General features: G+C 44.2%; 1 protein-coding gene across 13 annotated transcripts in view; it reads right to left on the bottom strand.

Annotated features, from left to right (window-relative positions):
• Positions 1-27930, bottom strand: part of AGFG1 (ArfGAP with FG repeats 1) — a 328958-nt gene that overhangs the window by 65383 nt on the left and 235645 nt on the right. For all 13 annotated transcript variants that reach the window (XM_069213848.1, XM_069213840.1, XM_069213844.1 and 10 more), the window contains one exon: positions 9447-9557. In XM_069213848.1, the coding sequence (XP_069069949.1) occupies positions 9447-9557 (111 nt within the window). The remainder of the gene's footprint in view (positions 1-9446; positions 9558-27930) is intronic.

Here is a 27930-nt window from a genome sequence, read left to right as displayed (position 1 = left end):
TAAATAGCAACTTCACAGACATCGCTATTTAGGAAATGCAAATCTCTATGTACCAAGATACCTATTTCCTAATAGCGATGCATACAAAGTAGGGATCACTATTAGGAAATTGCAAATAACGAATCCCATGCCATTTGTGACAATGGGACGGTTTAAAAAAATCTTAATGGATGACAAATTAAAGTGACGGTATAAAAAGGCCAAATCTAAATTAGCTCAAATTAGTCCCCCTGATAACGTTAAAGGCTCAATGATCATGATGATGATTTTTCCTATATTTGTCGCCGAAGTGAGCTATGAGATCTCTTCTTCCTAAATAACATTTAGATGACAAATCAGTGTAACTTATGTTACAATTCACAAAAATATGACACCTAATTATAATTTTTGGGACAAATATAACGTTTCATTACATCCTCCACAGCTCACCATTCTGCAAAATACTGCCACTAACCTCTTAAACTCAATGAAAGAAGGATCTCACTATAATGTGGTCAAGTAAAGGTAATTAGTGGATTGGCTCTTCAAAAAACCAATTCATTCCACTTATAATAAAAAAAAAAAGACCTTCAGATCAGCCTTTCTGCCCACTAGTATAAACGGACCTCTCTATCACCAAAAGTAGTTGTAATCATTTGGAGCATGCCTAAAAGATTTTAAAACAAATATTTTTGTATACATATTGTTCATATTATGCCACAAATATCCACACATCTTATAATCTCCGTGCACAAAGTTTTTTGTACAGTAAAATAACACTCTTGCTCCCACCCTCCAAGAGCACCATTGTATATCATTCTGCTTATCAGTAACATACACTATTTTAGTTTATATTTAGCAAAATAGGCTCAATAACTTTTTCTTCCCTAAACCTCTACTCTCCCTTCTACTCAGCATAACGTCCCCTTCTGTTATCAGATATCTAAGCCATTATCAGACGTACCCTTGCTCACTATTTCTGTAACCCATTCTTTATTTTCTTAAAGTCCAGCTCCCCCCTTTATCTATCTATATCTAGTTTTGAAGCTAATGTCCCAGATGATGGAAAAAATATTTGATTGTGCCACAGTATTGGAAATAATCCTAAAATGACCCCGATGATAGTGCTAGCTTTTGTCCCATTTCTCTACTTCAGTTGCCTCCCAAATTTCTGGAGAAACATACCAATTCTAGTTTATCACTTCATATAATACTTTACCTCTTCTTGACTCTTTAACCAGGCCTCCAGATGCTCTCTAGCACCGAACCTGCTCTACGTTCTGCCACTGATGAGAATAGGTAGATCCTTATTCGCAGTCTTTGATAAGTTGTTCGCTATTTAGGAAATGAAAAACTATGTTTTATGCCATTTGTGACAATGGGCTGGATTTGCATTTCCCAAATAGCGATTTCCTATCAGGAAATCACTATTTGAGAATTGCAAAGCCAAGGATAGCTATGGGTAAAAGGCCCCCGAAATTCACCCCAAACATAGTGGTACACAAATAAAACACAAACTTGCGTCCACATGTGTGTGCTCTATTGCACTTTTAAAAAGCATTTCTGGGTACTTTTTTTTTTTTAAATTACACATGGTTACCATCGACATGAAGTCAATGGTCATTGCATTTCCTAAATGCTTATTTTCATTTAGGAAATGCTTGTACATCCCTATTTGTGATTTCCTATTTAGGGAATCGCAAAATGTGATTTCTACAGGGTAGAAATTGCATCTTGCGTTTCCCTAAAGGCCTTTGTACATAAGAAAAGGTTGTTTTGCATTCTTAACGGGCCGAAATTGCGATTCGGCCCCTTAAGAAATGCAAAAGGCCTTTTGTATATCTTGTCCTATAACACCTCTCTTGTTCATATTATTCACTCTTATGGTTTCTCACTAATGGAATAGTGAGATGACACCCACCTATTCTATGGCTAGACAGCAACACTACCTCTTTTAATCAAAGTTCCACTCCTGCTTTTCAGAAGTTGCAAACTAGATGAGCAATAATTATTGTATGCTCAATTCTGGTAAGACCAAGGTGACTGTGATAAGAGTTATTCTCCTTAAGTATGGTCCTTAGATTGGTGGCCCCAGGCTCAGGGACCCTACTAACTCCTCGGATCTAGGTTAAGAATATGGATGTCCACTTCCTATACGCTTTATTGTTGTCAGCTCAACTTCAGAATAGTCTCCAACTATTCTTACTGCATTCCTGCACTTCAAATGGTGTTAAGGTCTTTTTTAACTAACGTTTCGTAATCACACAGCAGGAGATGATGCATTCGCATACACTGCACCCATATTATGGAACGCAGTTCCTTCTACCCTCTAAAATAAATTCTGTTTGTTTTCTATTGTTGAGTAAAAACAAAAAACAAAAAAAACTGAAAACCGTTCACTTCAGATTAACTTTTCTTTGATCTATGTTGGCACTGTACTTTATGTTTCTTGTTTTTCATAGTTTTATTTCACCATCTAGGGTAATTGTGCGCTTTATAAAATTACAAATCTATCAACTTGCCAGTCAAGTAGGAATGGAATAGGCATCATTTATAGCATTTCTACAACAGAGTAAACATTTCATTTGACAAGAAATAATTCTGCCAAGAAAAAGAACTGAAGACTATAATTAGCAATTGTTCTATGAAACGAAATTGTTCTGTTTATTGAGGTGGAAATAGGGTCACAGAACTACTGTAATAACTTATAACCATTTTTTCCAAAGAAAACAGTAGGCATACGGCAGTGAGTACAAAACTGCACTGCTTAACTCAGATTTGGCCAGAGTAGAAAAACATTACTACAGCATCATTTCACTTTACTGGCTTTCAGTAAATAGAAATCTCAATTCAATCTTCCACACAAGTCCGAAGCAGTGTCCCAGGTATCGCTCCAAAGTGTTAAAGCACCACCATCCAATAAGGCATGTGATTTCAGAAACCCTAAAGTTACTTCTGACCTGGTTTCTTAGGTTTAAAAGATTCAGTTGCACATCTCTTACCATTCAGATATTCCTTCTGAAACACCCTTTATGCACTCTTAAAATTTGAGCTGGAGTCCCTAAAATTCCAGAGGTCTGAAAACTGTCATTTTGTGTACGACCTACATACTTCAGCAAATTTCAATGGTCACAGGCGTTTTGATTTTAGATTAATACAGGAATGGACGATTAGACCTGGCATTCAACACCCAACTTCCAGCCAAATGCAGAAGACTGGCCCTTTAATAACACAAGAGATGATAGAAGGAATGCTTGAAAATGTTTAACATTGGCAATGCCTTGGAACAGCATTCCACCCCATTGTTTTTTAACTACTCTTCCACTCTGGACAAAGACCTGCCTTCTGTATATCAGTACTGACTATGATCCTCATGGGAACAGTCCATACCCAACTTTCAGGCAAGCCCGCCTCGAGAGTGAACACAAGCAACCTGTTTTGGCCTTCTTAGTCGCATCAGTGAGGTACAGCTTGGATTATATTGCACAGCAAGCAAATGACCCACTTCTAAGCATACCCATGGGCTTTTAAGGCTAACATCGATCATACAAAAAGTGATTGGAGGAATGCTTATAAAAAGTCTAGCAACGGCAATCATTCTGAACAGCACTCCAACCCATTGTTTTTCGGATGGCACATGTATATATTTTGAGGGCGTTGCTCCTTGAGACTCTAAGGCACCCCATGGACCCCATTTTTCCCCAAGGATGAGGTCATCCCCCCATCACAGCCTAATTAGGCCCAGTGGACCATATTCTCTGGGGCCAAGATGCATAAAAAGGGGGGAGGTCAGCGGCATGCCCCTCCCATGCCTTCACAAGAATGGGGGACACCACCCCTTGGGGCCAAATGGCTAAAAAACAAACCCAAAAAAACAGTTAGAGGGCCGTGCAGCCCACTCCCCTGAGCCTCAAAAAGGCCACAGGGACCCCATTCCCAGAGGACAGGGTGCAGTGTATTTAAAATCTTGTACATGTACTTTTACGTTTTAAAAGTCCCTGTAGTGAAAACTCCTAAATTTGCTTTTTCATTACTTCCTACCTCTCCCATAGGATAACATTGGGTAACCGTATTACCTTTAAGTAGTGCAAACTTTCAACTGCGAACAAGTAGGAATGTCGGGTCTAAAGAATGGTAAAGTCAGATTTTAAGACAATTCTGAAAATGCCACTTTTAGTAATTTGGCATTTTCTTGTCCTTGACATTTGGTGTCTACAGCCTTAATCTTGGGTCACACGAAAAGGTATAGCTGGCAGTTGGACTTTGTGTGTTGCTCCCAGACAGTGAGACTAAAAGGGAATAGGTGTTTGCAGGATGGGCCATCTCTGACTGGACAGGGATGAGGAGCTGTCAACTACCACACATGCACATTGTAAAGCCTTTGCCTGTGCACACTCTCAAAGGGGTTGACACTAGTCTGTTGTGTCCCCCAAGCAAGCTAGGGAAGCAAGAAATTCCAAACCCCTTTGGTTGGGAAATTCCATTACCTTCTACTTCAAAGCTGGCACAAATTATACATAGTGGACTCTCAGGCCCAACACTTCTGTACACCTCTGAACCTGTGGAAAATTCAGAAATACTGCTGTGTTGCTCTGCAAGAAGGTCTGCTACTCTGTTGTCCTGCTGCCTGGGTGAAGAGCACTGAACCTGCACCCTAAACCCACAAACACAGACTGAATCCAAGAGCCAGCTGACTGGCCTCCTGATCAGAGTCTCATAGACAGAAAAGGCTCCAACCACTTTGAACCCAACACCTGGACTCTGTTCTACCCCTTAAGTGGTGCCACCCCAGTCCCAGTCTTGGAGCCTTAAAAGTAAGCCTGAAGGTGGCTCAGCCAGCCCAGCTGTGGTCCGGTGAGCAGACTAGATGTAGTGCGCCACATTTCCCTGCAGCCGCGTAACAACCGCCACTGCGTGACACATCCCCGATGCAGGACCTTGCATCACAGCCAGCAGCTTCGTCAGAACAGCTGCTGTGTGACGCATCCTCCACACAGGACTTTAATCACAAGCCTCTTGTCAACGGCATCCTGGATGACGATGCTGGACTCCACATCACAGCCCTTTAGTTTCATTGGAACTGCCACTCTGAGATGCATCCTCGACGCTGGATCCTGCAATGCCCCAAAACCAGGATTTAAGGTACTTTATTCAGTGGGCCTAACTTGGTCCCTGAATCTGGCCTACGCTCCATTATGGGTAGCCTGAACTTGTGAATTTTTCCAGTTCTGCCACAATCAAATAACCACAGTTGGTGCTTGCTGCTTCTAGGCACTATTTTCACTTAAAACTGCATACTTCCGGTTCTACTGATTGGATCTTTGGTATTTTGGTCTCAATATGATTTAAGAAATTTTACTCTATTTTTCTAAATTGGTTGGGGATTTCTCTTGCTCTGTGTTTTCACTTTATTGCTGTCTGGGGTAATGTGAAAGTATTTATGCAACACTTCAGAGTTAAGCCTGATTGCTTTTATGCAAAACTAACAAAGGGTTAAGTAGAGGGCAATTTGAGGTTTGCTTGTATTTCACCCTGACAGATTGTGAGTGCTACTTAAGTACGGTCCCCTCCAACCACTAACCCAATTTCCTACAGACATTTTCTGAAACAATTATGTGTTGTCGTTGTTAGGAGGAATGCAGTTTGGTTGGAGAATATTCAATCTTGGAGTGACTTGTTTGGAGGATAGAGGTGATTAGCAAATGCCGGCAACTAGAAAAGAAGTGGCACACCAGCAAAGAGACAGGAGACCATACCACCTTCAAGACAGCACTCAACTAGTACCATCGTCTCCAGAAAGAAACAAAAGATCAACCTAGCAGACCGCGTAGAAGCCAGCACAAACTGCAGGAAGGAGCTCTTCACTATCGTGAAAGAGTTCTCCAGCTCTGCAGCCATCGAGAACTCCAACACCCCCCTCCCAAGTACTGTGTGATACCCTGAAGAACTTCTTCAACAAAAAGATTTGTTATCTACGAAAACTGCAAACCCCAAACTACTGGTTTCAACAGCATCAGACTGCTCAAACCCACAAACACAAAATCTGAACACCTGATCACCCACTGGGACCCTCTGACAACTCAAGCCACAATCTCGATCATGAACTTCATGCACTCAGGTGTGCCCATGGACCCCTGTCCCCCCCACATCTTCAACCTTGAGCTCAAGAAAGTCCTGAACACCTCCAGCACCTCGGCCTCCTTCCCTGAGAAGAGGAAACACACTGAAGCACCCTTCCCCATGAAGAAACCATCTGCCGACCCAGCATACCCGAAGAACTACCGGTCCATCTCCTTGCTCCCCTTTCCAGTGAAGGTTCTCAAGAAGACAAACCAGCAACTCACCAAACACCTGGAACACAACAACCTCCTAGACACCTCACAATCCGGAATCCGAGCCAACCACAACACCAAGAAAGCAATGATGGCATCAGGGCCCTCCTGGACTGTGTTTCAACGGTAGCCCTCATCCTCCTGGGCCTTTCAGCTGTCTTCGACACTGTCTCCCACCACATCTTGATCAACAGACTCCACCACAGCCTAATTCAGGGAGACGCCCTCAATTGAATCACCTCATACCTCACCAGAAGAACAAAGAGAATCAGCCTCCCACCGTTCACCTCAGAACCCAAGAAGATCGCCTGCGGCTTTCACAAAGGATTATCCCTCAGCCCCACTCTCTTCAACATGTACATGACATCCCAGGCCAGCACCAACAGATCACATGGACTTAACATCATCTCCTATGCCAATAATACGCAGCTCATCTTGCTGTCAGGAGACCCCTCCACTACCAAAGATACCTGCCACCGATGTATGATGAATGTTTCCGACTGGATGAAGGACAACTGTCTCAAGCTCAACACAAACAGGACGGAAGTCCTCATCTTTGGGACAGCACTTTTCCATTGAACAACGTATGGCGGCCTGCTGAGCTCAGCCCATCACCCGCCACGACAGACCACGCCTGCTATCTTGGCATCATTTTGGATGGCAAGCTTTCCATGAAGAAACAAGAAAACACAGTCTCATTTGCCTGCTTCCACACCCTACGCATGCTCTGCAAGATCTTCAGAGGACTCCCTGTCAGCACTAGAAGGACTGTCACACAGGCCCTCATCACCAGTATGCTGGAATAGGGGAACACACTTTACATAGGAATCATCGCAAGCTTCCTGAAGAGACTACAGACAATACAAAACTGAGCGGCCAGACATATCCTCGACCACCCCAGACGAACCCATATCAAACCCCACCTTAAGAAGCTATACTGGCTCTAGATCCAGAAGAGATGCCAGTTCAAGGTTTTGACCCATGCATAACGAAGGACGAGCAACAAACGCTTAACATTGCACCAACCAACACACCACCTACAATCCGCCTCCCGCTTCCTCACAAACACCTATGGATCTGCCAAAGCAAATGCGGAGAACTCTCCTTCTCACATCTGTTGGCCAAAGCTTGGAATTATCTTTCCCTGCACCTCAAGACCACTCCATCGCTCTAGCAATTCAGGACACGGCACAAGGCCTGGCTGTTCGAACGAACAGATAACCACGAAGCAAGCAGCAACTCCAGTGCTTTGAGACCTTCACGGGTGATTTGCGGCACTCTACATATCCTTTACTGGTTGATTCCAGCAAAAGCGATATAAGAAACAGTAGTAGCACCCGTATGCCCGTTAGGGGAAGCTCACACATCAGAAAGAAGACAGAATGCACCATTTTGCATGTTTATCTTTTGTCCTTGTATGCTGTGTACTTAAATTGATTTTACTGTAAGGGGGATGTGAAATAAGGGCACATATATAGGGAGGCCCTGTTTCTAATTTTACGTGCATTAGCTGGCTCACACCATGTGGTACGTTCCTAAGTCTGGAGTATTAACAAGGTTCCTATACCTCAGACTTCTAGCCCATTAAATTGGAGATAAGATAGCAAAAAAATGCTCTTTTGCAAGTAAAATACTCGTTTTTGCATTTTCAAGCCACTAGAAAATGTGTTCAATTAACCTTCTTTTGAAATCACAGTAGTAAACAGAGTTCAGGGAAATAGACTTCAGAACCACTGGCCTGCACAGAGTGCCTTTCCACAGACATATGATCAACTGAATTGTACTCGCTTTCAATTGCATTTTCGAATTTAGTTAGTGGTGATCAATAGGAAGTTAACAACAAATAACTGCAAAAAAATCCAGGTCACACATTACTTCTAGCCCTCTTCTATAAAAAATTACAAAAGAACAAAATAATACATTGACAGTCCTTTAAATGGTATCCCCCAGATGCTTCCTGCCCTAGCAGCGCAGTGAAACACATTAATAACAATACAGTAAAGCTGAATTGTGAAGAAGAAAAATCCACTAGTACTCCAGTATCAATGTAGTCTAAAGAAGTGGTATCAATGCTGAAGAGTATCATCGTCTCTCTCTCAGAGAGGGACTGGGTGGTATTTAAGTCACAGCCAATACACAACTATTGCCTCAGGCTAATCTGGTTACCCATTTTGTGAGATATAATTCTGTCTTCTTCCTTGACAGCAGACAAAGAGGAACGGGAAGGGGAGAGAGTAGGCAGTGGTGGACTGCAGTGCCCTGAAAATTAAAGCCAGTAACAACAACAAAACAAACAATAACTATATCATTTATTGGAGACTGTCACTGCAGTCAGTCCTAGCAGTTACAAAGTTGGCCAGAGCAGTAGCTATGGGTAAAGGAAAGGGAAAAGACTGCCTAAACTAGGATAATTAAGTGTTTTACTGGGCCTATCACAATTTCTGCATGATGATCTGTAGATCGGAATAAGCCTGTGGCACAACTGTTACATACATTGGATGGCATCATGCTTTATCTCTGCCTGTTCTATAGCATAGTCATAAAATCATATTGTTTGGGGAGGCTCTCTAAAGGAATCTGTTGAGTCAACCAACTGAACTCAGGCAAGCCAACACAGTTTTCAAATGGTCTAAGATTACCATCTCAAATATAAAAAAATATTAGCATTATTATAAATATTATGAACATGAAAATGCTTCACAATAAACATCCGAAATGACCAAACTAAATAGATCCATGGACTCTGGAGGGTTTAGAGATACATTGTTAATGAGAGAAAGGAGGGATGAGGGCAGTATCACGCAGTACAATAAGGAACCCATGATGGAAGGACACAGAAACGTGCAACAAAGTCTAACGTTTCACCCCCCACTACTTTTTTTTTTTTTTTTTTAAGCGTTCCAATGTCTTGCTAACGAATTATAGTGATTATGAAGTGTTAGCTACAGCAGACGCAGCATGGGTGTGAAAAAAACTTCCCAAATGGATTTCATGTTTTTCCACCTAAGCAGCTGTCAATTTTGCTGGAAATACTTATAAAATACCCACAGGTTAAAAGCTATTAGGGGATGTACTGAAATAAACTATTTTATGTAAATTACATAATGTAAGGTAAACATTTTAATAGATACTTACAAACATCCATAGGAGCACCAGCGACTGGCAGCCGTGTTTGATGAAAATGATGAAATTGTGCATTTTGGTATTCCATGTCAACAGACCCAATTGCATGACCATCTTGGATACCTAACAAGTTTCACAAAAAGGTATATTCCTTTTATAAATATACATCACTATTAAATAAGCCTGTGACAACATGTTATACAGTCATCTCTATTTATGGTAGTCATGTGTTATATTGATTTACTCTTAGTTCCCAAAATCAGTATGATTAAGCCTAAACTTGATATGTACCATTCCACCTGGGAAGTGAGTAAAACCTTAAAATAGATGGTCATCTAATTGGACAAAACAAATGAATATATGATCAACACAAGTGTAACAGAGGGCTTATGCCACATTTTCTGGATATACAGGGAGTGCAGAATTATTAGGCAAATGAGTATTTTGACCACATCATCCTCTTCATGCATGTTGTCTTACTCCAAGCTGTATAGGCTCGAAAGCCTACTACCAATTAAGCATATTAGGTGATGTGCATCTCTGTAATGAGAAGGGGTGTGGTCTAATGACATCAACACCCTATATCAGGTGTGCATAATTATTATGCAACTTCGTTTCCTTTGGCAAAATGGGTCAAAAGAAGGACTTGACAGGCTCAGAAAAGTCAAAAATAGAGAGATATCTTGCAGAGGGATGCAGCACTCTTAAAATTGCAAAGCTTCTGAAGCGTGATCATCGAACAATCAAGCGTTTCATTCAAAATAGTCAACAGGGTCGCAAGAAGCGTGTGGAAAAACCAAGGCGCAAAATAACTGCCCATGAACTGAGAAAAGTCAAGCGTGCAGCTGCCACGATGCCACTTGCCACCAGTTTGGCCATATTTCAGAGCTGCAACATCACTGGAGTGCCCAAAAGCACAAGGTGTGCAATACTCAGAGACATGGCCAAGGTAAGAAAGGCTGAAAGACGACCACCACTGAACAAGACACACAAGCTGAAACGTCAAGACTGGGCCAAGAAATATCTCAAGACTGATTTTTCTAAGGTTTTATGGACTGATGAAATGAGAGTGAGTCTTGATGGGCCAGATGGATGGGCCCGTGGCTGGATTGGTAAAGGGCAGAGAGCTCCAGTCCGACTCAGACGCCAGCAAGGTGGAGGTGGAGTACTGGTTTGGGCTGGTATCATCAAAGATGAGCTTGTGGGGCCTTTTCGGGTTGAGGATGGAGTCAAGCTCAACTCCCAGTCCTACTGCCAGTTCCTGGAAGACACCTTCTTCAAGCAGTGGTACAGGAAGAAGTCTGCATCCTTCAAGAAAAACATGATTTTCATGCAGGACAATGCTCCATCACACGCGTCCAAGTACTCCACAGCGTGGCTGGCAAGAAAGGGTATAAAAGAAGGAAATCTAATGACATGGCCTCCTTGTTCACCTGATCTGAACCCCATTGAGAACCTGTGGTCCATCATCAAATGTGAGATTTACAAGGAGGGAAAACAGTACACCTCTCTGAACAGTGTCTGGGAGGCTGTTGTTGCTGCTGCACGCAATGTTGATGGTGAACAGATCAAAACACTGACAGAATCCATGGATGGCAGGCTTTTGAGTGTCCTTGCAAAGAAAGGTGGCTATATTGGTCACTGATTTGTTTTTGTTTTGTTTTTGAATGTCAGAAATGTATATTTGTGAATGTTGAGATGTTATATTGGTTTCACTGGTAATAATAAATAATTGAAATGGGTATATATTTGTTTTTTGTTAAGTTGCCTAATAATTATGCACAGTAATAGTCACCTGCACACACAGATATCCCCCTAACATAGCTAAAACTAAAAACAAACTAAAAACTACTTCCAAAAATATTCAGCTTTGATATTTATGAGTTTTTTGGGTTCATTGAGAACATGGTTGTTGTTCAATAATAAAATTAATCCTCAAAAATACAACTTGCCTAATAATTCTGCGCTCCCTGTATTCATGAGATACATTTAGGTAAAAAAATATCTAAATTAATATAAATTAAATATTTGGCATAGCATTTGCCATGGATTCAGTACTCATGACCAATAAATCTAAAGTACGCATCTGGGTGGTTATTTGCACCCATATCCTTCACTAAGATTAGCACTCCCCCACACACCCGCCCCTCACACAAATTCATTTTTTTAACACCATATAACATTATTATAATTATACATTAATGTTGTTTACATTGTAACCCGGGTCATCTTTTATGTCCCTTGTGTCCATAGTCAGTTTCCCACTTCGCACCATACAAGTGACCAGGGTTGACCTTTAGACTGCAGCTATTCCACAGGGCACACAGTTCGGACATCCAGGCCCACATTTCTACAGTATCTGTTAGCCTGCTATCTTATTTTCACACCAGATTATAGTCCAAACCTATTTCATGTATTTACCGTGTTTGAGATTTTTGCGCAGACCAAAGATTTAAGTAAATTGCCCCAGACCTGATTCCCATTCCAAGACTGCATTTGGAATTTAAATTGTTAACAATATTTGGGCTTTGCAACAAGGTTTTGTTTGTCCGTTTCAGGCCCCCAAGCCAAGCCATGGCGCACTTTGCTTTTACGATTAAATGCACTGTATATTGTTTACCTCACATTCACTTTCTGTATCAAGATTGTGAAGTGTTGTTGGAGTAAGAGGCAGGTTACTATTGCGTCCAATATTCTCAGGAGCCACCGAAGTGAAAGGTGGAGGAGGAAGCAGAGTGATTGATACAAGATAGACTCGAGCTATTCAGTAAGATCGTTGTGATCAAGAGTTTTGTTCATGTATTAGAAAACGGTTCTGATAATTTTAAGCCTGAAATACTCTCCACTGCCTGAAGTTTTTTTATGTCTTTTCTGGAAGAGAAGAACTTTCAAAATAACAACTATGCACAAATGTCTGCTAGTACATGGGTCGCTCTTCACCCAGGACTACACAAAGTCCACCTCAACCTAACTAAACATGCATTTTTCGAAACAAATTGACGAGTGGCACAAATAAGCCTCGTCACTGGACTGTGTTTATGCAGCCAGGATCCAGCCATGACATCACTGAGTCACCAGCCTTTGAAGATCTTCAGATGGATCCCAGCAGACTGTCGCAGGACAGTTACCCACACCATAGTCAAAGGGACATATCTTTTGCCTCAAGGCAGGCAGTGGGAATGTGAAGCGCATCAGGGGGTAATCCATGGTCTTGGATCTAGTTAGTGTAGGAGTACTGCGGTGGATGCCCCAACTCATTTCTTTTTTGGCTCTCTACTATATAATCACTCATCGTATGCTATTTATGGCAGAAATTATGAAATAACTTATCTGCGGTTTTGTTCCCTCAAGCAAGCTCTCGCAATTTTTCAGTGCACTTATGTGAGAACATGTGCCCAAGAAGCACAATTCAAGTTGATCTGTGTTGATTGCCCCAAATACCACCTCTAACTCTGAGTTGCTATGGACACGGCGTGGAATGACACCTTTTCTTAAAGAAACACTTTTTATAGTAAACTAACACACAAACATGTGCATCAGGTAGTTGGCTGCAGAGGAGTTACCTTTAAAACCCTTTTCATCCGTAAACAAGAAGAGGTGGGTGAAGTTATTCTACCCAAATGGAGGGAAGACGAGGGTAGAGTTACCTTACAGTCTCCAGCACCTGCGCAACGCAAGGGGTAGTCACTCCTTGCTCTTGAACAAGGTGAGGCAAGAGGATGTCATTTCCCTTTGAGTTTGGGGATTGAACTTTGGAATTCAGTAGTAAATATCCGAAAATCTGTTTACTACTACAATTGCTCCAAGGAGGTTTTATTGAGCCACATTTATTGCCACCTGCATGGCATTAGTGTGTGTGTGCAGAGATGGGGGTGGGAGCACAGGAGGGAGTTAGACAGGCAGCATTAGTGCCTCCTATGGTTAAGCCTAACCTTCCCCTCAAAAGCCATTTTTAGGTTCAGCATAGCAGCGTGCAAGTGCTGCTCGTCTCAACATGTTGTAATCTATTATGTGAGCTTTAACCACGCCCATCTCACGCCGATCACTTTCATTTGTTCCTGGGCCTGCCTTTCAAAAATCCCTTCATGTTGTTGGTAAATGCTACTGTTTGTACTGCCTTGAGGCTGTTTTGTTGCCCCTTTGGAGACTGACCCTGTTACATAGATTACTGCATGATAAGCCATGTACCTTAGTGTGACACACTGTTTTTCCTTTTGCCTCATCTCTTCGCTAATGGCGGCATGTTATTTCTTCATCTGCCTTGGTTTCGGGCATTTTGCTTTTTCTTTGCCATGTCTGTGGGGTATTTTTTATTTAGTTTTTTTGCAGTTCCATGTAGCATTTACACAACACAAAGGTATTAGAGTGCTTTATTTTTTTGCTGTTTTATATAGCGTGAACTCGATACAAAGGTATTACAGTGCTTTACATGAGCACTGGTTACATTACACAAGAACACATAAATTTTTGGTAGCAACAAGAGATTAAGTGATTTACTCAGAATTGCAGGATGTTGAGACGGCACCGAGACTCGAACCGTGTTCCCTAGCTCCAAAGTCAGCAGCTCTGGCCCTTATGCCACATCTCTCCCCTAGGTATAATTAAAACTACAGTGTCAAATCCAGTGTTCTTACCATGCTGCAGTGAAAACTGTATTTATGATACTGATGGTGGTCTAGTTCTGCTGAACCACCCATCCCTTACACTTGAAAAAAAAGCATGGCTGTCATACCTTTCTTGGTGGGTGGGGGGCACAATGCAAAAGGAGCTGCTCATGGCCAATTGTGATGAATGAGGATGTGGGGTGCATCAAAAGTAGGCAGGGTGACTGACTGGTCTATATGAAAGTTTGTGACCATTTTTGGTAGAAAAGAGGCCCTTGTGTGAAGCATAAGTTTGTCAGGCTATATAGAGGGGTAAGGCAGCTTGAATTATAAGGCCTGCAGCTCCCTCACTCGACGGCAGATTTAATTGCCAAAAGGAAGGCTGTTTTCAATGTGAGAAGCCTGAGGGGAAAATTGTGGAAAGGCTCAAAAGAAGCACACATCAAAAAGGTTAGAACCAAATGAAGTTCCTAATGGGGCATAATGAATGGGGAAGGAGGAAAGAGAGGAGTAAGACCTTTAAGGAACCTATGTACAATAGGGCACTTGAATAAAGGGTTGATCAGGCAACCGCAAGAATGCAGAAATGGCAGATAAATAGCACATTAGAGTGCCCAAAGCACAGCCCTGCTGGGAAAGGTAAAGAATGAACAGTAAAACCCCAGAAAAGGGGGCAAGAAAGAGGATCACAGACCTTTCGGGGCACCATGCCATCATTGGCCACCGCTCAATCTCCACAAAAGAAGGCAAACAGTGGACAGGCTCAGGTGAAGAGCCTTCTCCTGCTGCTGTGACATAAGATCCTCCTGAAGAGGCAGTCTGATCGGAGGATCGTGGCCATGCTAAGTAACTCAGGACACCAGACTCTCTGTGCCCAGTCAGAAGCCACAAAAGATGACTTGGGCCCAGTCATTCCTGATCTTTTTGAGAACTCTGGGCAGAAGTGGTATGGGCAGAAAGGAAAAGCATCTCAGAACGAGAACCGCCTTGGAAACTCCAGAGCCAAAACTACTGACATTGCATGTTCATTGGCAGAGAGAAACAAATCTACCCAAGGCTCTTCCCACTGCTGACAGAAAGCGGCAGCTTCAGGTGGAGAAGGCATTCGCGATTCATTAGGCATCTCTGTCTGAGTTCATGTACTCTGGCGTTAAGAAAGCCTGTCAGCTGTTGAACCAGCAGGGATATGCCCTCCTGTCCCAGCCATGTCCAGGGGCGTGGAAACTTTTTCCAAAGGGTCCACGACCCCACACCGCCCTGTATGTTGAAATACCGCATGGCAGTGATCTTTTCTGTGAACACCTCCGCTAACCTTCCCTTGACGGAGCATAGAAATGCTTTCAATGATAGTAGATCGCCCGGAGCTCTAGCAAGTTGATGTAGAGTCTGTAGACTGCTGGAGACCAGAGTCCTCTGATCTCCACCTCTCCCAGGTGGCTGCCCCATCCCAGAAGAGACACATCGTTCACTACTGACAGATATGGTTGAAGAAGGGACAGGGATCTGCCTCTGACCCAATCGCAGTTTGTTAACCACTACTGCAGATCTTTAACAGTTCCCTCCGAGATCGGGATAATATCGGAGAGATTCCCCTGATGCTGCGACCACTGAAACCTCAGGTTCCACTTCAGAGTCAGCATATGCCAACTGGCATTTGTCACCAGCAGGATGCAGGCAGTTTTGAGTCCCAAAAGCCTCAGAGTCATTCTCACCAAAATCCATGATACAGGCTAAAACATTGGAATCATATCCTGGGTTAGCCGCTCTTGTCCAGAACACCTTCAATGAAAGGGAGCACATGAGATTCAGTCAGGTGTGACTGTCACGTTTATAGAGAACCCCAGAGCATGCAGGAAGTTCGCATTAGTCTGGAGATGGGAGCCGACAACTTGGAGTGCGCCTGTCTTCAACAGCCAGTGGTCGAGCTAGGGGAGGAATAGACACCCTGGTCTCTGCAGATGATCTGTAGCCACCACCATCACCTTGGTAAACACCTGAGGTGTGTTGGTAAGGCCAAAGGAAAGCAAGGTGAACTGAAAGTGCTTGTGGTCTACCCTACCCGCCGGTAACGTTTGCGGGCAGGCAGGAGAGGGATGTGGAAATAAGCTTCCTGCAAGTCCAACGTTACCATCAAGTCTCGTGGGTTCAGGGCAGACAAGTCCTGAGCCAAAGTGAGCATTCTGAATTTCTTCTTCTTGAGGAAGAGATTGAAGCTCCCATTTCTAAAATAGGGCAAAAGCTTGTCCTTTTTGGGAACCAGAAAGTAGTGTGATTAACAACCACAGCCTACTTCTGGCACCAGAAAACTTTCTATGGCTCCGTTAGGCAAGAGAACTGCAACTTCCTTGCATAGAAGGGATCGATGATCCTCCGTCATCTGGTCGTGAGATTGGGGCATGGAAGGAGGAGTAGTCTTAAAAGGGAGGGGGTAGCCCCTTCAACAATCTGCAAAACCCACCTGTCTGATGTTATAGACTGCCAGTGGGGCAGGCAGTGACAAAACTTGTCGCCAAGTGGGTGGCCATGGTGGTAAAGAGGCAGACTAGGAGGGTTTACAGGCTGCTGCAGTTGTGTGTGGGAGTGGTAGTGTTGAGGGGTGGACTGACCCGAGCACTGACCATCTGATCCATGAGGTCAGTGGGTGCTGCCACCCTTGTCCACGCAGATTCTGGGAAGCATACGCTGCAAAGTGGCTGGGCTGGAATTGGTGCGGCTGGAAATCCCTTCTTTAGCCACGAAAGGCAGTTTGGGAGAACAGGGAGCCATTGTGAGGCCCAGTTACCTGGCCACAGCCTGAGTCTCCTTGAAGCACTCTAGTGCAGAGACTGTCCAGTCTCCGATGGGACAGGTGCCATTGAAGAGCAGGTCCATAAGGGAAGCGTGGATACCCCCCTAAAAGCCAGAGGTCCTCAAGCCAGGCGTGGCACCTCAGGGCCATAATCATGGAAACCACTCTGCCTAGGGAGATGGCTGCGTGAAGTTTGCAACAAACTGTGAACTTTGCTGTGTATCCCCCATTGCCAAAGTGCCTGAGAGAGTTTGGTCCGGGCCTCCTCCGGTAAAATGCCGGACTGCCACCAGCTTTAGGGATGGCTCTATCAAAGCCTTCAGATGCATGGCCTGACAATCAGAGTAAGACTTAGAGTTGCGGTCGCTCTCCAAACAACACAGACAGAAGTACTGATCCGTCACCAACATCGACTGGTGACAGGCTCCGCAGGGCTTAAACTCCATCTTGAGTGATGAATGACATTCTCAACACACAAGGAGGTTAACCTAAAAAATGATTAACAAAAAGGCAAAATAGTCCAATCAAAAAATGACTGAGAGGTAGCTCTTCTCTCAGATCGGCACTGGTTGACCTGGTTAGAAAAGAACTGTGGCTGTGTGACTGGGTGGTGCCTATATAGGTACCACAATGTAATTTCTGGTACAGACGTGGAGGTGATCAACACCACCTACCAGTGCAAAGAGGAACAGCTCACGAAAAATCTTCTGGATCCAGTCTGAAGCCTGGGGAGAATTCAAAGGTAAGGAATCTGCAGATAGAAGTCTGTATCAGAGAGATGATTCTCGTCGTCAGTGGTGTTGTCTGTGAAGCTGCGTCGACGGGGCTCTCTTCGACGGCAATAGTGGCTGTCATTGACGGCAATGGAACAGGTGTTATCTTGCTCGTCCAAGAGTCAGTCAACGACTGTGGTTTTGGCGTTGTCGACAACTTTTTAGATGGGTGTTGCAACGTTGGTGAGAGGTGCTCTTTCCGTAGATGGCATCTTTGATGTAATTTTGCAAGAGACTATGGTTGTCGATGCTAGTGGAGACAAAGATATTATCAATGGCGATGCCGCCATTGTGGTGGTGGATGTCATCAGTGGTGATGACATTTTTGATTTTCTGTCAGAAGTAACCTCTGTTGGTAAAGGAAGCGATTTTGATGTTTTCTTCAGAGAAACTTCCTTACTTAGTGGTGGTGGGGGCTTAGAAGATACCTTAGATGAATACTACTTCTTTTGTGGCAAAATCTCCTCAGATTTTCCAGTTTGCACATGGTGAGATTTTTTTAAGTGCCTGTCTAGTGGGCTCTGAAGGCTCACATTCCTGTGATCTTTCTCTCTTGCAGAATTTAATAGTGGTTGAAGAGTCATCACTCTTCTTCGGAGACTGGATGTTCCTTTCATTTAAGTCTCTGATCAGAAGAGTGGTCTTCCTTCCTTGTCCTTTAGGGTTTTCTGTGAGAATGTACAATGGATTTTATCATCTTTAACTTTATGCTCTGGATACAGACAGTAAATACACTATGAGGGTCATCTGAGCATAGTCTCTTTTTGTCGCAGGTCTTACATGGCTTAAATAAGCCTCTTTTTGGATATTTTGACATGGTCTGAGTATTTTAGGCTGAATTAAGATGTATTTTAAGCTGAACTAAGAAGAATCTTCTTGGAAATAGCTGTTTTGAAGAAAAAACTGAGCAGAGTTAAGAGAGACTCATCACACAACATGCCGTAGAAGATCTGAGGAAATGGAGCCTCTTTGGTTGGGGTTCTAAAGAGTGGTTTCACCTGATTGGTCATTTGACAACTTTGGTTCTTTTTTAAGACGACGTGGAATGATTCAGGCATGTGAATCTATGAAAGATCCAATACTGGTGAATTAAAGCAAACATGCTGTGCTTCATGCTAATCGATCAGTTGTCAAGATAACCATTTTCATTGTGTATTGCTTCATAACAAGGCCACCATCCTACTCACTAGCCCTTCTATTTGTTGATATGTTAGTTACAGAGTGATTTCGGCTTTTCAGTGAAACAGTCACAGTTAAAAAATAACCTGTTGTAACCTTTGTTCAAAAGTATGCAAAGAGTTAAGTAACTTCAATAGAAATTTCAAGTTGTACCAGAATTTTAATATCAGTGGAATCTCTGTAGAAGTATGACTGGTTGATGACGATGCACTATTGTCATGAACAGCAGGATAAAGGCGGAAGGTTGGTACTTGGAGTGGTACGCTCTCACCCATGCCTTCAGAACATGCGATGCTATATTGAAATCAGCTGACACTGCAAAAGCAGACCTTCTAGGCCATCTATGAAACATGAACTCGATCCCACCCCTGGAGTCTCAGCAGGCCTCACCAGACTGCATTCATGTGGACCCCTGACTTTAAAGTATCTGTGACGAGAACACTCACCTGAGTAGGACACAGAAGAGGCCTTGCTGTGGCTTCAGACAGCCAACCCAGGTCTGTGTCTGACACACTGTAACCTCCTTTACTTCCCCTTCCTCTTACTTCTTCCCTAGGGCCTGCTCCCACCGGTTGACATCGACATCAGAGTGCCTCACCTCACAATGAGTGGATACATTTGGCAATGTTGTTCTTGGCTCATTTGGCTGAAGGTTCCAACATGTTATGTTCCTACCTCTTGCTATACTATCCTAGGGGGAACAATACATATAACTTTCGAAGTTGGTCACCTTGTCTGCGCTCTCTTAATGGAGGATCTCCTCTTCCTCTATCTCTTCTCCCTGAATGTTAGGGGGCTCAATTCTCCAAACAAATGTGCCCTAGTCTGGAAATAACTCACACAACATGACCTTGTCAATCTATTTCAGGAAATTCACCTCTTACCCAATAACCATTTCAGCATGCGCCTCCCCACATACATCTTCAAGTTTTTGGACAACCTTCACCCACAAAAAGACTGGAGTAGCCATCCTCTTCAAAAGCCAACTGGACAAAGGGCAGCTTAAGGTCTTCAAGGGTAAGGAGGACTGCTTACTCAAACTCCACCTGACGAAGGCAGGCTTCCCACTTCACTCTTACGAATATATATGCTCCCAACGGGAAACACCCGGAACAACAACTCCGAAACCACGAAGTCGTAAAAAACAAAAGCAAAACAACACTTTTGTTTTCCACGACTTCCTGGTTTTGGTACCTTAACCATGTATGTCTGAACAACGTACATGCGTGGTTAAGGTACAGAAGAAGTGAGTCGGAGTCGAGGTAGAGGAGGAGGTAAGTTGGGCTGGGACTGGGGCTGTTTTTTGGGGGGGGGGGCTCAGGTGATTAGGGGTCAGGGTTTAGGTTTAAGGGGTGGGTTGAGGTGTTTAGGTTTTAGGGGCGGGGTGGGGATTCGGGGTATTTTTAGTTTCTGGGGTGGGGGGGCTGGGGGTAATTAAGGTTTAGGGGGGTGGGGGGGAAGCATGCTGGAAGCGTGCATGCTGATCTCTAATGCCTTTACCAGGAATGCATTTACAGTGGTAAAATCGTTGTTAACGCATTCGTGGTAAAGGCATCAGTGGTTAGAACGAGGTCATTGTTCCGACTTCGTTTTTGAGCAACGGTTGTGGTTCTGACATATAACCGCTCTCAACACTGTGGAAGACACCTTGCTACGGATCTCTCTTCAGCGACCACCTGAAAGATGCCAAAGGGGACATAATAGCAGAACTAGGCCTGGTGAACACATGGCGCTACCTCCTCCTGGGCATCAGGTACCACTATAATTGTTCCCACTCTCACCTCATTCTTGCATCGACCACCTCCTAGTGTCTCATTCACTCCATTCACACAGGGGCTCCGCAGCAAAGTCCGACATATCCATATCAGACCACACCTATGTTGAAATGTCCTGGTCATCACCCATCCCAAAGCTTGACACAATGGCGCCTTAAATCCAAGATACTACTGGACCGAGTCCATATGGAAACAGTGGTAAAGGCCATCACAAACTACTTTACCAACAACACACTCCCGGACACCTCCCCTCATACTCCGTTGTGCGCCTTCAAGACAAAAATACAAGGCCCCCTCATCACACTCAAAATAGTGCTAAAGAAACCAGTCTACTTGAGACCAACCTACTACTGATATTAGGTCACCGGAATGCTAGCAACACTTCGTGGGAAACTCAGAGCACACAGGACAAGCCAAGCTGAGCACTCGATCTATATTTGAAGCAATGCTTCTACTACAAATAGGACACAGTAGGAACCCTCCTAACATGCAAATTAGGCACTCAATAAGCAAAAAAACACACAGAACACATCAAAAACTGGGACAGCACATGGGACATTAGGGAACCTGAGAAACAGAAGATTCCATGAGCACTACCAAGACTTTTACTAGCGGGGAACGGAAGTCTCCCAAGACATATCTGTCCACATGCAAATGGGCTGCTCCATTTTTCCACTCATCGGGACCTCATTGAGGCCCGATAGACCAGACTGAGATCCGTGAAGCACTCCTGGCACTCCCAACAGGGAACACTATGGGGCCCAACCGCATCATCACATTCCACAAATTCTTGCTAGCCCTACTCCTGAAGTACCTTACACCATTCTTCAATGCCTTCACCACAGTGACTAGCTTAACTCCCACACTGTGCGAAGACGAGCTCATCCTCATCCCCAAAAACCCCACCAAATGCGCCTTATACTACCTATATCACTGTTATACACTGACGCCAAGATCTATACAACAATCCTTGCTCGCAGACTAGAATACCTGCTGCCTAGATTGATCGACCCTGACCAGGTGGGATCTATCCGTAACCATCAGGGTGCAGATAATGTCAGATGCCTGGCTTAACTGACTGAAAAAGCACAAACACCAGATCTCTCCCCTACTACTCTCCTTAAACACCGAAAAGGAGATCAGACTAAATTAGCTGGACCATTTTAACAGTGGTCTTATGCAAAATCATGCTGGGACCAAGGATGTAGATGATTAACAGGATCATGGCAGGATAATATTCTCCGGCATACATCCGTCACAACGGCCAGCGATGCCTCCCTTTTAGGACAGAAAGGGGCAAAGACAGCAGTGTCCATTATTCCCTCTTCATTTTGCTCTTGTGGTAGAGCCCTTTGCTATCCAGATTACAGTAACCCTGGAAATCTCTGGGATCTCATTTAGGGGGTGCACCTACAAGATAAACTTGTCTCAGATGACCTCATCCTCACCGTGACCAACACTGCGGGCTCTCAGCTGGGGAGTGGTCCAGGCACTGGACAGCTTTGAGAGGGCCTCTGACTTGTAAAATAAACAAGGATAAATCCTAGGTCTTGCACTTCAACATCCCAGAAGCCCTCCACAGACATTTCCCAACCTTGGCGCCATTCCACTGGGCACCTAAATCGATTCAATACAGAGATATCATCATTAGGCCCCTCCTGGAGGACAGGACCAAATTCAACTGGCCAGCCTTACAAAAAACCTCCAGAAGGACCTCCAAAGATGAAAACCCCTTTACTTATCCTGTTTAGGCAGCATCACAGTCATCAAAATGAATCTGTTTCAATCTCTTCCTATCCAGCTAGACATCAACATTCTTCAGAGCAAATTGAATGCTTTTATCCAGGTTGTGGGGGTGGGGGGGATAACATATTTTAAGCAAGCTGTTGCTACTCCTGACTACTATGGGAGTGGTGCCCTGACCCAACTTAGTGTAGGAAAGTACCATCTTTTTGGCATGGTTACACCCTCTTTCTTCCTGCTATCAGTATGCTTAGACTGTGTTCACTGGGATCCTGCTAACCAGGACACCAGTGATTGTGCTCTCTCCATCTAAATTTGGATGCCTAGGACGTTTGTACACTCCACAACTGGTGCCCCCTTACAAGTCCCTGCTATATGGTACTAAGGTACTCAAGGCATTGGGGCACCAGGGGTCCCTCCATGGGCTACACATGTATTGTGCCACCCATGGGAGCCCATGCAAAATGTTTCTGGAGGCCTGCCATTGTAGCCTGCGTAAAAATGTGCATGCACCCGGTCACTGTAAGTCAGCCCTATGGTAGGCCCTCCTAACCCAGGGGCCAGGGTGTATGTTTCTGCGTGTGAGGGCACCCCTGCATAAGCAGAGGTGCCCTGCAAACTACAATTCAATTGCACTGGACTTTTTAAGTGCGGGGAAGCCAATTTACACATGTACTGGACACAGGTATCCTGTATCCAGCTATAGAATGGTAACTTCGAACCTGGGCATGTTTTTTATCAAACATGTCCGATTCATACCCAAAATACTGTTGTCAGTATTGGTTGTATGATTCCATCCACTCTCATGGCTCCTTAGAGGACCACCCCAGTTTTGCACTGCTGCAACCCCGTCAGACAGGTTTCTACCTTCCTGCTGCTTCACCAGCTGAAGCAGGGGTATGCAGTACAAAGGATTTCCTGTGGGAGAGGGAGGCAACACCCTCTCCCTTGGACATAAGTGTTACAAGGCTTGAGAGAGGTAGCCCCCAATCCCCATGCCACCGGTTTGCTTTGAAGAGCACATTTGGTGCTCTCCTTGCATAAACCGGTTTGCACCAGTCCAGGGATCCCTGGTCCCTGCTATGGTGTGAAAATGGACAAAGGAAAGGGGAGTGACCACTCCTCTGTCCATCACCACCCCAGGAGCGGTGTCTAGAGCTCCTCCAGGTGGCCACATGATTCTGCCATCTTGAAAACAAGATGCACAGAGGCCTCTGGCATCATGTGAGTGGCCAGGTCAGGCAGGTGAAGTCAGAGACCCCTCCTGATAGGTGGTCACCATCAAGGTGACCGAACCCCCTTTTAGGGCTTTTTAGGGACTCCCTTGTGGGTGGGTCCCCAGATTCGACTTGCAAAGCTCCACCAGGACTCCTCTGCATCGTTTACTTCTACTTCTGACCACAAGAGGACTCCAGCACTTCATCCTGCCAAGAACAGTCTCCTCTCTGCTAATCCAGCGACATGGGACATCTCTCCAGGTGTGCTGATTGGGCCTCACTGCAACTTACTGTGTCAGCTGCCAGTGGGGGCTGCGACTGCTTGTCTTGGTGCGCTTGACTGCTGAGGGTCAGTGCGGTCTCCCCCTCCAAGGGTAGAGTCCCCTGGACCTTGATGGTTTTCTTCAGCCTTGCAACTCTTCTTTTGCTTCCATTTGCATTTGCCAATGCTTGTTGGTGGTTCTCCCAAATCACTGACCATCTGCAACCAGACGACTGACATGGAACACCATCGGCACCGTTCCAAGGACTCCTCTTCAGTGCCTTGGCTCCACAGCTGTTGGTCGTCTTCTCCCGTCGACCTCAGCTCTTCATCCACAGAGGGTGGGTGGGTGGGGGGGGGGGGGGGGGAAGAGAGAGAGAGAGAGAGAGAGAGTGTGTGTGTGTGTGTGTGTATATATATATATATATATATATATATATATATATATATATATATATATGGGGGGAGAGAGAGAGAGTATGAGTACTTAGCTCCAGTTGGGCGGACTGCCCATAAGTAATGTAGCGTTGTGTTACTATAATAAAGTACCTTTAGTTTTGTAACACTGTGTGGTTCCTTTCAAGTGTGATAAGTTAATGTGTGACTATTGTGGTATTGCATACGCTTTGCATGTCTCCTAGATAAGTCCTGGCTGCTCACCCACCTCTAGAGAGCCCTGGTTCCCTAGACACCCGCCTACATTCACTAATAGGGGTTGCGTGCTATAAGGTGCCAACACCATAGCTGTCCACCACTCATCAGACCAGCTTCCTACACTTGGCAGAATATTTTCAGACGGCAAACCTCCAATTTATCTCGGAATGGGCTGCTCAGGAATTTTAAAAAAACGTGGCTACACATGGGCCATGCAGTGGCATGTAGGTCGATATGCGACCCGGCCTGGTTGTCAAAACAACACTAACCCAAGTGTGCGTACACAGCCAAGTACACCAGAGCAGTCTCAAGCTATGGGACCGAGTGGCCACCAAGAAGGGACTGGCATCCTTTCCCTCACTGAACACTCCCCTCCATAACAACCCGGATTTCTCCTTAGTCCATGACGCCAAAATCTTTGGTGCCTGGTCAGAGGGATACCATGAGGTGTGGCACTGGGCTCCCTACCTCTAAACTCTAAGGCAGAAACATGCACTCTGACTTCCCTCAGGAGGCTGGTTCAGTCCCTTGATGGCACCAAAGGCCTGATCTTGCACTTATGCTGCAATACAGGACTCTAAGCCCTTCATCACACACGCAATTCAGACTCCCGGGGAAAGGGACCTAGGTCTCACTATTATGGATAAACAGTGGGACGAGCTCTGGAGGGAAATCCCCAAGACTCATAGAAGCATCCTATACCAATAATCAGCTCGAAAAGTAATATTCCAAAGGTACCCAACCCTCGACAGACAGTCCTGTATGTATCCTGATGCTGCCAAGACATGCTGGCGGTGCCAGAAGGTAATAGGCACATTCCTACATGTCTGGTAGTCTCGTGCCATGAACTAAACGTGATGGAAGGAGATCTTTGGTTACATTAAGGGGGTCTTGGGATACCCACTCCCGCCAGACATCACAACCTTAGTCCTGGACATGAAACCTACCAACCTCGAGGGCATGACAAACATTGACTGGGCCCTAGCACGTCACATGACCAGGGCAGCCACGCAACTCCTCGCGCTGTACAGCAAACAGCAAGATTCCCTCCCCCAGTCCCTCAACTAATAGTGTGGGTTCATAAATTATGGCAGGTACTGGCAATGGAACACCCGTCTCATTAGATCTCTTACACAGAAAAGTGATTCTCCTGCCGGTGGCGACCCCTGATTCCTTACCTCTCCAGACTGGAACACAAGTGATTCCGAACACTGAGCCTTAGTGCACTACACTTATGACTAAATAAGGAGTTTTTAACACCATGAAAGCTCCCCCCCCATAGTCCTGCTACACTTCATCTGCCCCCATACCCGTCCTCCCCAGGCATCCCTAGACCTGTTTTAGTTATAGCCCACATATTCCCCTTCTCGCACCGGGTGGGGTGATTACCCACCTACACAGCCACTGTGAGAGATACCCACCCATAGGCGATCTCCTGCGCCACTTTAGGGAAAGGTTGAATTCCTCTCAAAGAAAGGACATGATTAGGTGAGGAGTCTACTTGTGATGTTCACCGGTCTTCAAAGTTTTCTGCAGCTGTTCATGTAGACTGAAAACTGAATTAGATGTATAACTGTGTATAAGTCTTTCTAAAGTTAGGCACAGGAGTACCAATTGGTTTATACAGGTTTGGTGCTAGTGAGGCTGCTCAGTCTGTTAATGCTCCTGATAGAGTGATGTTGAAAATCAAAGGGGGCCACAAGTTTAAATTCTGACGGAGTTTGCTACACAGCAAATCATTTCAAGACTCATAAAATAAGTAGATGAGTCCTCTTACCATTTGCTACAGGCTTTATAGCAACACTGTTAGATGAAATCACATTTTTGTCATTCTCTGTATTGGCATTTTGTTGCTCTGCTTCTTATTTGCATCCATCTGTACCAGTCCAATTAAATTATGATTTACTTCTATGACATGATAGATCCGGACATCCTCTCTGCAGCTCAGGTCAGACAACAAAACCAGACACCGACGAGCTTCCGTCAGCAGCTGCCCAACAAATAATAAGTTAATTTCCTGCACTTGTAGACCATGCCTGTCAGGATGTTGTAGACTGTAAATCTTAATAAGGCGAGGAGGTTCTTGATATATTTTTGCGCTGCTGAGAGTAACAGAAATCAGAATGGCAAGCACCAAAGTTTATTGTCCAGTTTACAGGAACATGGAGTACTAGAAAGTGTGCCGTATTGCTTGCGGCTCATTTCACTGTGGGAATTTCACTTTTGCAAGTGCCAGGTAACTGACTTTTCTGCAATGAAATTTCAGCACTCGGAGTTTTTTTTTTTATTGCTATCACTTGGCGGGTTTACCTCCGCATTCACCATGGAGGAAGCTTTTGACGCAGCCCGAGATGCTTTATTTTGATCAATGCCCCACAACCCCTGATGCTCTTCTATGGGCTGGAGGAAGATAAGCAAATTGTGGAGGTTGGCAGCAACACAGAAACAAAGTCTGGGTTAGTCTCTACTACACACTTTCATGCTGCATCCTCCTGCTTTTCTTACTTTACTTTTCTATAAACTTTAAAACGTACTGTAATTAACGTGCTTGTGCAATATTAATCGTGTACTACTTGATCACAATCGGCTTCAGTTGATTTAAAACTGCAAGACATTAAAATTCCTCGTGTCTGACATACACAATATCTGAAACTCGATACACCCAGCTGCATATTACCAGAGTACTATAAATCATCATGAAATGTTGCGATCTTACAGAAGAACGAGGCCAAAGGCTGCCTCCGTTCATATGGTCATGCAACTGAGGTGACTTGCAATATCCTAATAATATATGGCAGATTTTATTTTATTCCATGTAATACATGGACATGCCATCCCAATTTCCACTAACAATATGTCTTTCTCCTTCCTGTAAGAGATTGTAAGTTTGCAGCCATACTAAGCAAAAGCAGAATCTGTAGTGAGAAATTAAAAGCACCAAATAGCAATTAGTAATTTTGTGACAAATCATACTTGAATCAAATCAATACATTTTACAAAAAGCATGTAGCTTAGAATGAGTAGTAACATGCAGATATTCTTCCTTTCCTAAGAGAGATCATAAACATTTAAAAACCTACACTTGGCTTCCTTGTCTAAATTGCAGCTCTAATGATGATCATGACCTGCCTTTCATACTGGCTACTTGCTCCGGCAGCAGGCACTATGAAATCACAACTCAACTGTCAAATTATTATAGTTGAGCAGCTACGTCGGTTTACTACAGGTAACTACAGAAGTCACAACTCATCTATAGTAAGGAAATTATATATATAATTTTTAATCAGAGACTGCATGCTTCCATGTATTATAAGTCTAAAATGTTCACAATGATCTATTGGGTTACGTTCTTTTACAAGTGGGTGAATACACGATTTCCTTGTACTTGCATTTTCTATAATGGAAAAAGAAAGTTCTAAGCGTCTCCTAATCGTGAAAGCAAAACCTGCACCGATGATTACCCTCAACTAATTCTACATCAGCTACTAAATGTTAAGTGAT

The sequence above is a fragment of the Pleurodeles waltl genome, chromosome 11 (assembly GCF_031143425.1).
Source record: "Pleurodeles waltl isolate 20211129_DDA chromosome 11, aPleWal1.hap1.20221129, whole genome shotgun sequence".
NCBI lineage: Eukaryota > Metazoa > Chordata > Amphibia > Caudata > Salamandridae > Pleurodeles > Pleurodeles waltl.
Note: the sequence above shows the minus strand (reverse complement) of the source record. Positions and strands in the feature narration are given on the sequence as shown.